At 46.8% G+C, this 16,831-nt stretch overlaps 1 protein-coding gene across 1 annotated transcript in view; it reads right to left on the minus strand.

Moving 5' to 3' along the window:
- LOC148538314 (leukotriene A-4 hydrolase-like) overlaps positions 1–16,831 on the minus strand; it is a 154,715-nt gene that overhangs the window by 111,023 nt on the left and 26,861 nt on the right. The window contains exon 6 of the mRNA XM_088453652.1: positions 8,867–8,919. Within this exon, the coding sequence (XP_088309778.1) occupies positions 8,867–8,919 (53 nt within the window). The remainder of the gene's footprint in view (positions 1–8,866; positions 8,920–16,831) is intronic.

The raw sequence follows: 16,831 nt of genomic DNA on the forward strand, positions 1-16,831 counted from the left end.
AGCCGGCTGTGGCGGGAATTAACAGGAACACCAGAGACTGGTTTAGTAATTAGGGATAGTATAAATATTTGTGACTGTTCTTTGAATCACCAAGCTGCTGAGGAAGGACTAAGGTCCGAAAAGCTTTAAGCTGGTGATCGTGCTGTGGGGTTATCGTGGCTGCTACCTTTAAACACCCTGAAAGTCGTGGGGAGTTCTGGACCTCTGGATTTCTACCCATTATCCATCTGGGAGGGTAATTGGAGGGACTCAGCAACGAATGTTAAACCCTATATCCACTGTGTGGTGATATGCTTTTTATCTTATTTTAAATGTGACTACAACTTGAAAATAAATCTTTTCTATTTCTGGATAGTATTGCACTATGTTCTTTCTTCTCTATTTTTGAGAGATTATACGTGGTCTGAGCGGAAGTGAAACTACTAAAAGTCTGAGAATCCATTATATGAATGGGAAGAATTACGTAAAGAACAGAAGAATTGTGGACTCATTTATTTTTCCATTGCTTGTGTAAGGACTTTCTTTTATATCAATATATATTGTGCACCATTGAGTGGATATTTTGTTATTTATTTGTTTATACTAGGATATTGTGAAGAATCCTTGATATCCGCTTTAGGCAGCGCAACTGGTTGGTAGCGCAGCTATTTTCACAGTTTTATTTTTATTTTTTTCAGTTGCAGCAAAGTCAGCCTTAAGTTTGTTTGCATGCACGGGAATGAATACATGAGAAGGAAGATATTTGCCTATATGCATCAGTGAGGAATGCAGATATTTGACTGTATGTGGTATTGAATGTATCCATGAGGCCGCACCACCCCTATTCATTTGCTTGCTAAAGTAGCCATTATCACCATCAGCACGCATTTGCACCTGCCCTATACCTAGTGCAAGAGATCCATCTGAAATCTAACTGATCTCTGCGTACGCACTACTCTGTACAGCCTGCAATTCCATTTACACCCTCAGAACTACGGACGAAGGTCCTGTTGATGGGACTAAAATGTGTACGAGTTTGAACAGCCCATAGTTTCTCATAGTAGCGTATTCTTGGCTACGGAGCATGCGCAGTGCTAAAAATACAAGATCCAGCTGTAAAATGGAGTTGCATTAAACTCTGAATAAGCTCATTAGCCTTTAAATACATTAATTGTGCACATATTAGTAAACATCCTCCATTAAATAAACAGAGCAGGCTAGGTACAAATGTGGAAGTCCTTTAGCTTTATCTGGTCTCACAAAACAAAACGACTTTTGCACAAGTGCAGAAAATGGTTCCCTTACGCAGTGGCGGATTGTGATAGAAAACCTGGGAAGTTTCTGAAGCAGCCCTAAATGAGAGGGGGGGTCTGATGGCATATAAGGGACATGTGGAGGAGTGTGATTACATAAGAGCATATGATGGAGTCCCCCCTCCCAAGCCTCCCTTTTTAACATGTTCTTACATGCCATTAGACCGACCAGACGCCTCTTATAAAACATCATTCTATAAGAGGTGTCTAGTCAGTCTGATGGCATGTAAGAACATGTTAAAAAGGGAGGCTCGGGAGGGGGGACCAAGCTGAGACTTGGCCCCAGGTGACAGAAGCATAGCTTCTGTCACCTGGGGCCAAGAACCACTGAATGCTTACCTCCGCCATCAAATAATCACGAACATATGAAGCGTTGCTCTTACTGTACTATCTACTGTATATAAAAATATGTTGTACAATTTCAGTTAAAATGTACCTAAAGCAAGAGTCAGACTTTTTATTATTATTAACTAGAACAAATGCTGAAATTGTAGTCTTAATTTTACTGTTATTAACAGAGTTTTCTGCAAAAGACAGATATAAAGTAAAAAATTGGTAAAAGGCAAGTAACTGAAAAATTGTGAGTTTACTGAGGACATAACTAATATGATACTTTATGTGCTCGAGTCGAAAGATAATATGAGATATGGTAAGAACTTACCTTTGTTATCTCTATTTCTACGAAGTCCATAGGGTTCCACAGGATACCTTGGGGTATAGGTGTGACGTCAGTCATCGGGCACCATAGAGTTAAGCTTTCAGCCTCCCAGGATGCACTAGGGTCCTCCTCCTATACCCCTCCCCCGAGCCAAGGCACCTCAGTTAGTTACCAAGCCATAGGCTGGAGGAGGAGAAGGAAGAGAGAGAATGAAGATCTGGATACACACAAGAATCACACTCTCACCAGAGGGAGATGGGAAAACCGGTGACCAGACCAAAACCCATCTGCAGCACAGGTGCGACAGGGCGGGAGTCCTGTGGAACCCTATGGACTTCGTAGAAATAGAGATAACAAAGGTAAGTTCTTACCATATCTCATATTTTCTACTTCAGGGTCCATAGGGTATCCACAGGATACCTTGGGGATGTCCCAAAGCAGTATCCTTTAAGGGTGGGGACACTCCTGTGCTGAAAGGAGAATCCGCCGCCCGAAGGAAGCATCCTGAGAGGCGAAGGTGTCAAACCTGTAATACCTCACGAAGGTATGGACAGAGGACCATGTAGCAGCCTCACAGATCCGGACTGCAGAGGCAACACGTCGAGCTGCCCACGGAGGACCCACAGACCTAGTGGAATGAGCCTTCAAAGAAGGAGGAATCGGCAGACTTTCATGAAGATAAGCTTCAGAAATAGCCATACGGATCCAGGCTGCCAAAGTTTGGTTTGAAGCAGGCCAACCCTTTTTACGGAAGCCATAGAGGACAAACAAGGCATCCGACTTCCTAAAGGAAGAAGTGCGGTCAACATAAGTCCTTAAGGCCCGCACAACATCCAAAGTGGCCTCACCCACTGAAAGACCAGGTGAGTTAAAGGCCGGAACAACTATTTCCTCTTTAACATGAAACTGGGAAACAACTTTGGGAAGAAATTCAGGCAGAGTGCGGAGCACTGCCCTGTTCCCATGAAAAATCAAGAAAGGGGGTCTACAAGAGAGAGCCCCTAAATCAGAAACACGTCTGGCCGAAGCTATGGCCAGAAGGAAAACAGTCTTAGCTGTTAGCCATTTATCCACTGAGCCCAGTGGTTCAAACGGCGGTCCCTGGAGAGCCCTCAGGACCACAGCCAAATCCCAAGGCGCCACAGGTGGAACAAAGGGCGGCTGAATGCGTAGAACACCTTGCATAAAGGTGCGCACATCCGGGATTGTAGCAATCCTACGGTGAAACCAGACAGGCAGGGCTGAAACCTGTACCTTCAAAGAAGCAAGGTGAAGCCCATGATCTAATCCCGCTTGTAGGAAGGCAAGAATCCTAGACAGACGAAACTCCCGCGGTGCATAACCTCTCGGTCGACACCATTGGAAGAACGTATGCCACACGCGATGGTATATCCTCGCGGACGACGGTTTCCGAGCTCGCAACATGGTACGCACCACAGAGCTGGAAAACCCCCTGGACCTCAACATGGCTGTCTCAACAGCCACGCCGTCAAAGACAGCCGAGCCAGGTCCGGGTGAAGACAAGGACCCTGCGACAGGAGGTCCGGTCGTAGCGGCAACCGCAGAGGACTGTCCACGGACAGCCCCTGAAGGTCTGAGAACCAGTGCCGTCTTGGCCACGCGGGAGCTATCAACAGGCGCGTCCCTCCTTCCTGTTTGAATTTCCGGATTACCCGTGGAAGAAGGGAAACCGGAGGAAACAGATATACGAACTGGAATGTCCACCGGACGGACAGAGCATCCACCAGAGACACCTCTTCGTCTCTTGTGCGAGACCCGTACACTGGCAACTTGTTGTTGTGCTGGGACGCCATGAGGTCGATCTCTGGAAGACCCCACCTGTCCACCAGCAGTTGAAAAACATCCGGGTGCAGGGACCATTCCCCCGGATGAACGTCCTGGCGACTTAGAAAGTCCGCCTCCCAATTTAGCACTCCCGGGATGAAGACCGCTGATATGGCCGGAAGATTGCGCTCCGCCCATACCAGGATCCGAGACACCTCTACGAGAGCCGCCCGACTTCGGGTTCCTCCTTGCCTGTTTATGTAGACCACGGCGGTAGCGTTGTCCGACTGGACCTGCACCGGATGACCCTGGAGAACCCGATGTGCCTGCTGGAGAGCATTGAAGACCGCACGGAGTTCCAATATATTTATTGGAAGTTCCGCTTCTGCCGGTGTCCACCTGCCCTGGAACAAGTGTGGACCCGAAACTGCTCCCCAGCCCCGAAGACTGGCGTCTGTTGTCAACACGACCCAATTTGGTACCCAGAACGGACGTCCCTTGCTGAGATGGGTCGTCTGCAACCACCGGGCAAGGGACAGGCGAACCTCCGGGGTGAGCACTATCGTCTGGGACTTTAGAGACTGAGGCAGCCCGTTCCACTTGGACAGGATCAGGTGCTGCAGAGGTCTGGAGTGAAACTGGGCATATTCCACCATGTTGAACACCGATACCATGGAGCCCAGTAACCTCATCGCCGAGTGTAGAGACACCCGGCGGCTGTGCAGACAACTGCGCACCCTCAACTGTAAAGCAGAGATCTTTTCCTACGTCACAAAGATCCTTTGCTGTCCGGAATCCAATAAGGCTCCGAGGTGCAGAATCCGCCGAGACGGGATTAGAGTGGACTTCTGCCAGTTGATTAACCAGCCGTGCCGTTGCAGCAGCGCAATGGTCAGGTCCAAGTGGCGAAGAAGGAGCTCTGGAGATCCTGCCACTAATAACAGGTCGTCCAAGTACGGCAACATGCGGACTCCCTGCAGCCACAGAGAAGCCGCCATGACTGCCATCACCTTGGTGAACACACGCGGTGCTGTCGCCAGGCCAAAAGATAACGCCCGAAACTGAAAATGGTCGCTGCGGATTGCAAACCTGAGGAACTGTTGATGGCGCAAAAGAATAGGGACATGCAGGTAAGCGTCCTGTATGTCCAATGACACCATGTAGTCCCCAGGTTCCAGCGCCAGAATGATGGACCGTAGGGTCTCCATCCGAAACTTCGGCACCCGCAAAGACTTGTTGAGAGCTTTGAGGTTGAGAATCGGACGATACGACCCATTGGGTTTCTGCACCAAAAAAAGATTTGAATAGAAACCCTGGCCCCTCTGGGAGAATGGAACAGGCACTATAACTCCAGCCTGGAGCATAGTGTGCAAAACCTTCCGCAGCTCCGTGGACTTGTTCCGGTCTGATGGTAGACCCGTGGTGAAGAATCGAGCCGGGGGTCTGTGCCGGAAAGATAGGGCGTACCCGTGGGAGACCACCTCGAGAACCCAAGTGTCTGTCGTGGTGACCGACCAACACCGGGCGAACTGCAGCAGGTGGCCTCCCACTTTGGGATCCCCCAACGTGGGGGAGCCGGGACCATCAGGCAGCAGGCTCGTCATCAGGCTTAGGGGCCGGACGTCTGGTACCCCATGCCTGCTTCCGGGGCTTGGCCGATTTTTTGGGACCAGCCTGTCGGGGAAAAGACTGTGGTTTGGGCCTGCCCTGGGCCCTATAAGACCGAAAGGACGATGGTCCTGAACCAGAAGGAGCCGCGGCCGACGGGAGACATGCCGATTTGGCTGCCGCCAGCGTGGCCACAATCTTGTCCAGATCCGGACCGAAGAGAACTTCTCTGTTAAAGGGCAACGCCTCCAAACCCTTTTTGGAGTCAGCGTCCGCCTTCCAGGATCGCAACCACAAGGTGCGACGAGCAGCCACCGCTGCTGAAGAAATTCGAGACACCAGTGTACTAATGTCTAAGGCAGCCTCGTTGATATATGTGGCCGAATCACGGAGATTACCAATCAACTCCCTTTGTTCGGCCGGACAGTCGGAATCAAAGGACGCCTCCAATGAATCCGCCCAGCGCTCCATCGCTCTGGCAACCCAGCAAATGGCCATAGCCGGCCGCGCTGCCCCCCCCGTAAGGGAATAAGCGGACTTCAGGCAGATCTCCACCTTGCGGTCCGTAGCATCCTTAAGGGAGGACATGGATGGCATCGGCAATGTGGCACTACGGACAAGACGTGTCACGTGAGAATCCACCTGTGGAGGGGATTCCCATTTAGCAAAATAATTATCCGCGAACGGATAAGCCACCGCCAGGCGCCTCTGCGGCTGGTATCGTTTGCCAGGCTGTTTCCACGCCTCCTCTAAATGGTCCATTAACTGACCCGAAAGAGGAAAGACTGTGGCGTCACCCTTCACATCCTTAAAAAAGGCATACTTGGATTTAGCAGCTGGGGGAACTTCGTCCTCAATCACCAAGGCTGTGCGGACTGCCCGAATAAGTCCAGGAATATATACCTTGGATCTAGCGTCAGCGTCCTTAGTATGGAGAGGTTCCTGATCGTAAGGATCCAGAATCTCCCCATCATCAGACGTCCCTTCGTCATCCTCATAAGGAGCCGACAGAGACGCCACCGGCCGTTTGTGTGGCCGCATCACAGTCTCCCCCTGCAACACATCCGACAAGTGCTGTACAGAACTCGTCAGGGAGTTAACCCACGCCGGCTCCTGAGAAACTGGGAGAGGGGAAATAGGGAGACTGCGGGGTACCACCAATTGTCTTGGGAAACCCTGCATGGGTGACGACACCACTGACTGCTGGGACAAACCCATCTGTGTAAATGCGGGCTGCGGAGCTAACTGGCCCACTAAGGTTGTAAGCGCCTGAGCGAAACAAGCCCAGGGCGGCTCCTGTACCGGTGCTGTAACCGTAATAGGCCGCACCATCGACAAACACTGCCGGCAGAGGCCCTCCGCGCTACCCTCCCCCTCCGCTAAAGGTACTTTACATGTAGTACACTGTAGCCGGAGAGGAAAATCACTTTCAGACATGATGGTACTAAGTATGTGACCCCTCTCACCAATTGTATTTTAAAGAGGTGAGAGACCACCCTGCAGCACCGCACCGCAAGGGCTTAGCAGAAAGAACAGGGACAGTAATAAAGCTGAGTTAGAATAGAAGATACAGGCAGCAGCGCTAGCACAGTCACATACAATGCAAAGAAAATCAATTCCTGCACTAACCAGCGCTGATCACTCAACTACGCAGACACAGGGTCTGGTAGGACACAGCGCTGCATACACAGACCTGACCACAAGCGGAGAGGTATGCGGGGGGACCCAGACCAAGAGGCTTCCTCTTCCAGGCTTCCAGCAGCGTTCACCATGCGTTCAGGAAGATGGACGCCGAGGAGCAGAGAGGAGGCTGGCCTGGGGGAGGAGCGCTGCCACAGGGCCAGTCGGCAGAGTGCAGAGAGGGCTGTGTGCATCGGGGGAGGCACCGGCTGTAAGACAGGGAAAGCGCGCTCCCCTGGCATGCATTTAACCCCTGGGACGCCGCAGCGCTACCGCTCTGCTGCGGTCCCTTGTCCCAGGGGTGTAGTGGAAGCGCAGGTTCTTACCTGGCTCCACGCTGCAGCCAGTCCCCAGGGAGCCCCCTGCCTGGGGACTCTGGACCATGTAACAGCGGGGACCCACCGCGGGACCCCGCTGCTTACCTTGCTGTCCCCCTTGAATCCGGCCATGGTCCGGAACATCTGGGGTCACCGCTAGCTGTGACCCCAGATGCTCACCAGCATCCCCGGATCGGTACCGGCGTTCTGGTACCGGCGGGGGTGTAGGGAAGACAGCATGGACGTCAGGACTGACTGTCCATGCTGTACAACCAGATGTGCAGCCACAGCTGAAGCAGAAAAGCTTCAGGGGCTCTTCTTAGCCCCCACTCCAACAGGTGCACCCAACTCTGGCCAGGCACCAAACTAAACTGAGGTGCCTTGGCTCGGGGGTGGGGTATAGGAGGGGGACCCTAGTGCATCCTGGGAGGCTGAAAGCTTAACTCTATGGTGCCCGATGACTGACGTCACACCTATACCCCAAGGTATCCTGTGGATACCCTATGGACCCTGAAGTAGAAAGGAACATTTTCCTAAGCTACTGAGTGAATGCCCTGTTAAGGCATGGATTTACATAGAATAATGTCTGCATTAATCTCCAGATTGGACTACTGTAACCTCCTCCTATCTGGCCTCCCCAACTCCCATCTCGCTCCTCTCCAGTCTGTCCTCAAAGCTACTGCTCGACTCATCTTCTTCTCCAAAGGCTCTACATCTGATGATCTGCCTCCCCTTTCCTACAAGCCCTCCACTGGCTCCCCTTCCCTTTTAGTACCCAATTCAAGGTTCTCACACTCGCTTACAAAGCCCTCACCCATTGCTCTCCCATTTACATCTCTGACCTCATCTCCCTTCACTCTCCTATCCGCCCTCTTCGCTCAACAAATGCATGCCGCCTCTCATGCCAACTGATTACTTCCTACCACTCCCGCCTCCAAGATTTTGCCCGTGCTGCTCCTGACCTTTGAAACTCTCTTACTCTCCCCATCAGACTCTCCACCTCTTTACAATCCTTCAAACGGGCTCTGAAGACCTGCTACTTCTTCGAAGCCTTCCAGCTCCCATTCTAACTTGCTGCCACATGCCCCTTCCTCCCGGTTTACCCCATCTGTGTCACACCTGTTTGTCTGCCCCTCCCCTTTAGAATGTAAGCTATTACGAGCAGGTCCCTCTCCCCTCTTGTGCTTCGCCTTACTTTACTTTCATCTACATCTTAACCCCTACAAGGGCACCCAACACTTAGTTGCTTATGCTCTGTTGCATATCTAGGTGTTATGGTCACCAATGTAGCAATGTATATTATCCATGTCCTTGTCCTATATTGTATTGTACTGTAAGTAGCTTGTCAAATTATTTGTTATTGTACTTTGTAAGGCACTGCGGAACACTTGTGGTGCCATATAAATAAAGCATAATAATAATTATAATAATAATATTATAAATTGATTAAAATAAAGAAGGTTAAACACAAACAAAAACGACTACAACACACAAAATATTAAAATATACAAACTGAATAAGCTCACCTGCCCTCCAAAGCTCCCACAACTAGGGCAATCAAATAGCTTGGTATTGGAACCTGGTTGACAAGATATGAAATTAAAAAACAAAAACATAAACCAATGTGTACTTAATAAAATTAATTGAATTGCATATCAAAAGCCTTGACCCAGCTATTCACAGATAGAGGATAATTTCTGGCACCAAATAAATAATAGAAAAGAGAAAGAAAATCGAACAGCACTGTCAGGGCCGTAACTAGGGTAGTTGCGACCTGCACTGGGCACCGCAGGGCAGGGGTCGCTGTTTGGACCTGTCAATTTTCCTGTTTATTATCATTCTCACTTGTAGCTTCCTCTTCTTTTATCCCCAGCAGCTCCTGGTTTTCTATCTCTCCCCTGGCCCTTCCCCATGAGGCCATGGCCCTTTTTAAGGTGCACTATCTTATGTCCCCATTTGAAAAATGGGGGCGGAGCGCCAATGCTCTTTCTGGCACAGGGCACCACAAAGTCTAGTTATGGCTCTGAGTACTGTTAAAGGAGTAGACATTATCTCTATTCACATCCCAGCTATAGCAAAAGACTTAGATAGATAAATAGATAGATAGATCTAAGTGATTGTTGCTATGGACTCATTGTCACAAATAATGTGGGAGTCCCATAAACACATGGAAATTACCATCTTCTTTGTTCTTGGTATAAATAAGTACACTGGTTCCATCGAGGGGCATCCCCTAAAAAGAATGGACTTTGTGGATTTCCTCCCGCCCAAATAACTTTGCACATAGCGCTTGACCTTTTTCTCAGATAAGTCTGATAATTGTTTTTCCCCATGTACACATACATCTATCCTCTTTGTGCTACAAGTCCAGTTACACATAACGCATGAGTGTCGTATGATTCGGTAGCGCCAAGCAGCTCATGCTGATTAAAATGATATGCGCTAAAAACTATACTACAGGTTTGGATTCAACCAGGTATGCCCCCTTTTTGCTTGTTTAAAGAAAAAATATTCTACCTGTTTAGAATGGACTGGTTGGAGGCATCCTTGGATAAAGAATCAAGAGCTGGGAAATTTTCTTGAGGCATGGGAAAAATATTGTCATCACTCTTCCCTTGAGAACACAGCAATTACTTCACAAATGTTTTTCTTCTACTTCGTGGTTTGAATTAAGAATTGTTGATAACAATCCTCCTATACCGTTCCCGGGGGGGGGGGGGGGGGGGGGGGGGGCTGGACGACTAGTCCACACTGCAACAGATATTATTAAAATGTACACCGGCTGTGTAATCTTGTATTCAAGTGTATATTATATTCATATGACACAGTTCTATTTTCTGTTTGTTACATGTCCTCAGGCTGGCGCTTCCATTAGGCAGCTTTAGTCAGCTGCCTAAGGGCGCCGGGACCTGGAGGGGAGACCTGTTGAAGCTGCCTTGGAGTGGGGGCATGGTCTTGCCTCTCCCAGCAGCCACTCCTGCCGGCTGAGAGACTCGGTGAAACCTACTCACCCCAGCATCGGGCGCCCATCTACATCCACCACCCGGAAGGTACAAAAAAAAAAACATACACAGCAAGACCTGAGGCAAACTGTTGCAGCAGCTGGGTCCAGCGCCAGCGACATCACTGTGTTACCAGCCGGCCCACTCTGCCACTCCGCCTCCAATCTCCTGAGGGCAGCGGCTTCAATAGAAACTCTGTTGAATTTCCCCATGCTCTCTGGCTGCTGCCCCTCCCATCCTGTGCTGACCCCCGAGCCTGAGGAAGGGGCGTGTAGTCCCAAAACGTTGATGTATCTGCGTTAAATTATTGCTATTCTTTGCACCTTATTGGAAGTTCTTTGAGTGCCGCCTCTGTGAGTTGTATATGGTGGGGACGCCGTTCCCTGTACGGAGGGCACTGGAGCAAGGATGGATATGCATTATATTATATATATATGTATATATTTATTTATTCGTGTACTATCTAATTATATCTCTCCATGGGCCCGATACAGAGGTGGACAGTAATGTAGTAACGTGATTTCATGCACTTTCTAGCTGACATCAGGCGCACAATTGAATTTTAGAATGTCTGACGGTATATGACCACTAATTGTGTCCCTGACACAGTCACGCCCACCGATGACAGTCACCTCCCAGGAATGCCTATTGGAGTTGCATGAATTGCCATGCAATTCTGATCTGCGTTCCATGGTGGTGACCATTGGGACATATGTGCAGTGCATGTGCAGACGCCCAGTGTTTCAAATGCGTCCACCTCTGAATCATGCCCTATTTATCTATGTATCTACATAATGAAGCAGCACATTATGCTCTCCCTACCTACCATTTCCAATCAATAATCAAATCCCTGGAGTTCCCTTTTAATTCTGTTTTATTTAAAATGCTCTGGACTAGGCAAGCAATTAGTAAAGGGAATTAGGACTGCAATGGCAGCTATTGTAGCTTCACATAATGCAGACAATACCAGCAATGTATTAATCAGCTTAGACACAATAAAAGCGTTTGATACAGTATTATGGCCACATTTGTTTAAATCCTTACAAAAAAGGCAGTTCCCACTTTTATTTATAAACTTTGTAAAATTTCTTTATACTGACCCTCTTTATTGATCAATGGACACTGTGGCTCCCCTATCACCATGTTCAGAGGTACAAGGTAGGGGTGTCCCCTTTCTCCTCTGCTATTTAACATTAGTCTGGACCCCTTACTTAGATTACTAGATTCAAATAGCTCCTTTCAGGGCATTCAGATAGGTAGAAAGGAGATCAAAATGACGGCATTCGCCGATGATGTAATGTTATTTGTATCCAATCCCTCACAATCCCTGAGTCACATTTTTAATATTTTATCTGAATTTGGTGATATATCAGGCTTTAAAGTCAATGTTAGCAAATCAGTGGCATTATGTCTGGGTCGCCCTTCGGCTCGTACTTCGTTTTTTTCAGATATCCCAATCGCTTGGGCGAATAGACAGATCACATACCTAGGTGTACAGGTTTCTAATAACCCACACCTAATCTAGGACTTCAATTTTACTATCGCTATCAAATCCATTTTCTTGGAACTGGAGGGTTGGAAGAATTTAGTTGTCTCATACACAGGAAGATCAAACCTAATTAAGATGGTCTCATTTCCAAAAATTATGTATCCCATACAAGTTCTGCCTTTTTTGATTTCTAATAAAGATGCACAACAACTTAATTATATTTTCAGAAAATTTGTGTGGAATGGAAAGAGGCCTCGTATTGGCCTACATAAACTGCAGCAGCTTAGAACTCAGGGAGGTATTAACTTCCCCGATGTGCAGGTGTATTCTTATGCAGCACATCTAAGATACATTAAGGATTGGTTGTGTCATCGTGACTTATATGCTAATTCCTCTCTCGAGAAGGAATTTTTGGATTCAGGTGGTCTGATTGACTTCCTACATGCCCATGATCAGGAAATACCTCACGAGATCAAAGAGAACCCCTTGCTTTGGTTTACGAGAAAAACCTGGCATATTGTGAGACATAAATTCGCTCTGAATGCTCACAAAACATTATTTCTGCCTTTTTTGTCAAATCCAGAGTTCCAACGGGGTGGTGCTACTTACCCATTTAATTTGTGGAATACCCTAGAAATTAATAATATTGGTAAGCTGACACAGAGAGAGGATGGGAGACCCCTCACGTTCCAGGAGGCCAGGGACAAATATCCGGTACGAACGAGGAACCCACTTGCATTTTGGCAGGCTAAACATTATGTTGAGGCAAAAGTCTGGAGTTTTTCAGCTTTGGACTGGAATAATTCCTTAGACAACCTTTTAAGCTCACAATCATTAGAGATAAAAGCCATTTCACAAATTTATCATCTTCTTCGCACAGTTTTTATATCTGATAAATCCTCAGCAAGCTATGCGAAATGGGTGTCCCAGATTCCAGCCTTGCAAATAGATGATCTAATTCTGGGGTGTCCAACCTTTCACCTTCCCTGGGCCACATTAGAAGATGAAAATTTGGTTTGGGCCGCACATAAAATAAAATAACAGTAACGATACCTGATCATCCAAAAAAACCATAGAAAACATAGTTAACATATTAAACTTACCTAGAAATGAAGTTAGTGAGATGTTTGACATTGTTTCTCAGCCACCAATGCATCCATATTTGCTTCGATGGAAGTGCCCCCTCCAGTATATATACCATGCCAGTGCCCCCTCCAGTATATATGCCATGCCAGTGCCCCTCCAGTATATATGCCATGCCAGTGCCCCCTCCAGTTATATAATGCCATGCCAGTGCCCCCTCCAGTATATATGCCATGCCAGTGCCCCGGCTCCTGTACCAAGCTCTCTCACCCATCCCCCACCCCCTGCATCAAGCTGAGTCCCCCACCCCCCCGGCTCCTGTACCAAGCTACCCCAACACCCCACAAATCCCCTGCATCAAGCTGAGTACCCCAGTCAAACACCCCCACACAGCTACTGTACCAAGCTCTGCTTACCAGGCAGTATCGCTTGTAAGCAGAGCGCAGAAATCACCCGACGGAGCCGCGGCCACCACAAAGTACTGCTACGCCACTGTGACCGCCCAGCATGCTCAATTACGCTGGCGGCACAGTGAGTGAAGGAGAGCGTGGGGGCGTGGTCTGGGGGCGCCGGGACTACAGTGAGCAATTCCAGAACAGCGGGACATATCGTGAATGTCCCGCTGAATCAGGGACACTTGAGAGGTATGCGGGCCGCATTACGAGCCGACCTGGGCCGCATGCGGCCCGTGGGCCGCGGGTTGGACAAGCCTGATCTAAATAGAGCCTACGATAAAGCCTGTGCACTAATGCCATATTCTTCCTATACTACTATGTTTCTGAACATTTTACACAGATCCTACATTTCACCTCATAGGAGCTTTCTAATAGGCATGTCACAGAGCTCAAATTGTTATAGATGTGGGAATCCTGAGGCTGATATCTTTCACTGCATGTGGTCTTGCCCTATAATACGAGGGTTTTGGATGCAGGTGCGGACATATGTTACCACACATTTAGTTAATTTCATTCCTTTAACGCCTGAATGGGCGATATTTGGCGTTCTTCCTAATAATACTCGTATCTCTGCAGGTAGAAAACGTTTATTACTAGCTATAAGTGCAGCAGCCTGTAAAACAATCCTACATACATGGATAGATCCCCAGCCACCTCCTATAGCTCTTTTCAAGGCAAAATTACACCATATCTTTAGAATGAACTGGGTAGAAGTAATAATGGAAAAAGACATTAAGTTGGCAAGATTTTTTGATATGTGGGAGAGCTATGTAGATACTCTTTCGTGTACTCTTCGCTTCCAACTCCATAGAACATTGCAAAACTCAACGTGGTATCTGACGCAATGTGCGGCAGGAGATCCTCCAATTAGATTAGAGACCTGACTTTGTCATATTATTTTTTGTTTGTGAGTGTTTGATTGAGGGGGAGGGAGGGCATTGGTGGCCCATCATTCTTATTTTTATTAAAATTTGAATGTGATGGTACACAGCTCTGTAAGAAAACTTTTTGTAGTTTTATTTATTTTTTCTGTGTATTCTCTTTATTCTTATTCAAATGTATTATTTGTTCTTCAATAAGTTGGTCATTGGATGATCGTTTCTTTTTTTTTTAAAACCAATATGAATATAATATGGGATATTCCAAATAATCCACCGTGACCATTTTGTGTCGATTTGTGATAAATTATTGTATTTTGCCCTAATAAGTCAAAATGCTACTTCTTCAAACAAGTGTGATTTAATATGTCTAACCATCTCTGTATAGCTATGTTCATCCTTGATTGTATTTTGATGTTCAACACTTCGAATGACAATAAAAAAAAAAAAAAAAAAAAAATGCTCTGGACTTAATATCTGTCCCAGAGATTGTATGGATCTATCTATCTAGCCTGTGTTGCCCGACTACACTACAGCCTGCCTGGGTGTATTTGCATATGTCGCACACCGTTGTTTTTACATATTGTTTTTGGAGGGGGTGTATCTCAATTTGACAGTGGCGGCTGTGGAACTTCTAAAACATCACCTCCACACTTTCACCTGAGGGGCTAAAAAGTGAGTACTGAATGGGAGGGGGGGGGCAGCAGACAGAAGATTTGGCTAGAGTACCTAGAAGCCTTGCACCGGCCCTGCATGTCCTGCCAGATATTTGGTATAAATATTTTGTGTTGATTACTGCATTGTGTAGCACTGTGAAAAAGTTTTACTTTGTAGTCAATTAAAAAAAAAAAAAAAAAGATATGCGGCATGCCTATATTCTGTGTGCGGCTGATTCTGCATGCAAAATGCTACGTTACAGTATTCACAGCCGCTGTTGCTCTAAACATAGAACTTCGCATGCAGAGATGGCCGCAGTCGTACACATGTACACATAATATAGGCATGCTGCAAATCAGCATAAGCTGCTTGTGCACTCAGCGCTATCGAGTCGCAGCGCTCAAAAATTGTGTGGCACACGGAGGATAGATGTATGTGGACACATCTGTACGGGAATATTTTATTGTTTTGCTGTTGATTAAACTTTTTATGCTATATCACATATTGTGATTCATTTTCATTCTATGAGGTACATGTTAATATTAGCAGAGAGGTTACTTGGGACCCTTGATGGAACTTCTAGTGGATTCATTATATTTTAAGCATGTCTGATTATATTTGCGGTACGTGGTATAATAACCACTGTCTATTTAAGCCTATGAACTCAACCCATGAACAGAGCATAACTTGTTTATAAAAATTGTGTGATACCTAGTGTATTTGAGAGTCAGACTTCATTGAAGCAGGAAAGGCTCTTGCTGTGCCCCCACTGCCGGAAATGGGGACTGTATCACTCTTGACATCTATAGATGGTGTAAGCCAGTGTTTCCCAAACTCATTCCTCAGGGAGCACTAACAGTGCATGGTTTCCATTTTTCCTAGTTGGCGCATAGGTGTATTCATTACTGACTGACACATTTTAAAAGATCCACAGGTGGAGTTTATTATTTCACTTGTAATTCTGTGAGGAGATCTGGAAAACATGCAGTTAGTGCTCCCTGAGGAAACACTGGTGTGATCTTAGTTTACCACTGATTGTTAAATACTGAATAGAGGACATATCCCCTTTAAAACTTGCTAAAGGGGTTATGTCTTGTTGTTAAATGGGGCCCTACATATGTTGATAAGCACAACAAGTCTCATATCTCTGTTTCCTTCAAGAAACACTTGGCACATTTCCACTAGCTCATCGGGACTTCTAGAAAATGAGCCTCAGCCGAGTAGTTTGTCATCTATCATAACTCATCCTACTTGCACAACTGAGTGTGAATGAGGGAGGTCTGGGCTTTTTTACAGCTGTTTGGTTTCAGGCTACTGCTCTAAACGATCCACTAATCCCATGTTATAGTTATATTAGAAGGAATGTACTATAATTGGGGATATTCTCCTAGTTTTGCATTAATTATGTACAAATAACCACACAGAAAAAATCTTTTGTTTATCCCTTTATTATCAGTACAATACTGTACTGAAAGCTCATCTGTCACTGTGTCTATCCATTATTAACAAAAATGTAAAATAATTTCCTAAATTGCATATTTTTGTGTTCCTGAATACTAGGACAACGTTTTTCCTATATTGTGACGGCACACCCAATGACTCACAGAGCCATAACTAGACTTTTTGGTGCTCTGTGCCAAAAAGAGCATCGACACCCCCCTCATTTTTCAAAGGGACATAATGTACCCAAAAAAGGGCCATGGCTTTATGGGGAAGGGGCAGGGAAGAGATAGGAGAGGCCAGGAGATGCTGGGGATAAAATAAGAGGGAGCTACAAGCAAGAATGATAATAAACAGAAATTTGACAGGCCCAAACAGCGCCCCCTGCCCTGTGGTGCCCTGTGCGATGGCACCGGCCGCACTACCCTAGCTACGGCCCTGATGACTCACATGCCTTTCTCACAGTGTGTAGCGGCTTCCTTTTCAG

Source organism: Taudactylus pleione, unplaced genomic scaffold (assembly GCF_031769625.1).
Source record: "Taudactylus pleione unplaced genomic scaffold, aTauple2 ptg000040l, whole genome shotgun sequence".
Classification (NCBI taxonomy): Eukaryota; Metazoa; Chordata; class Amphibia; order Anura; family Myobatrachidae; genus Taudactylus; species Taudactylus pleione.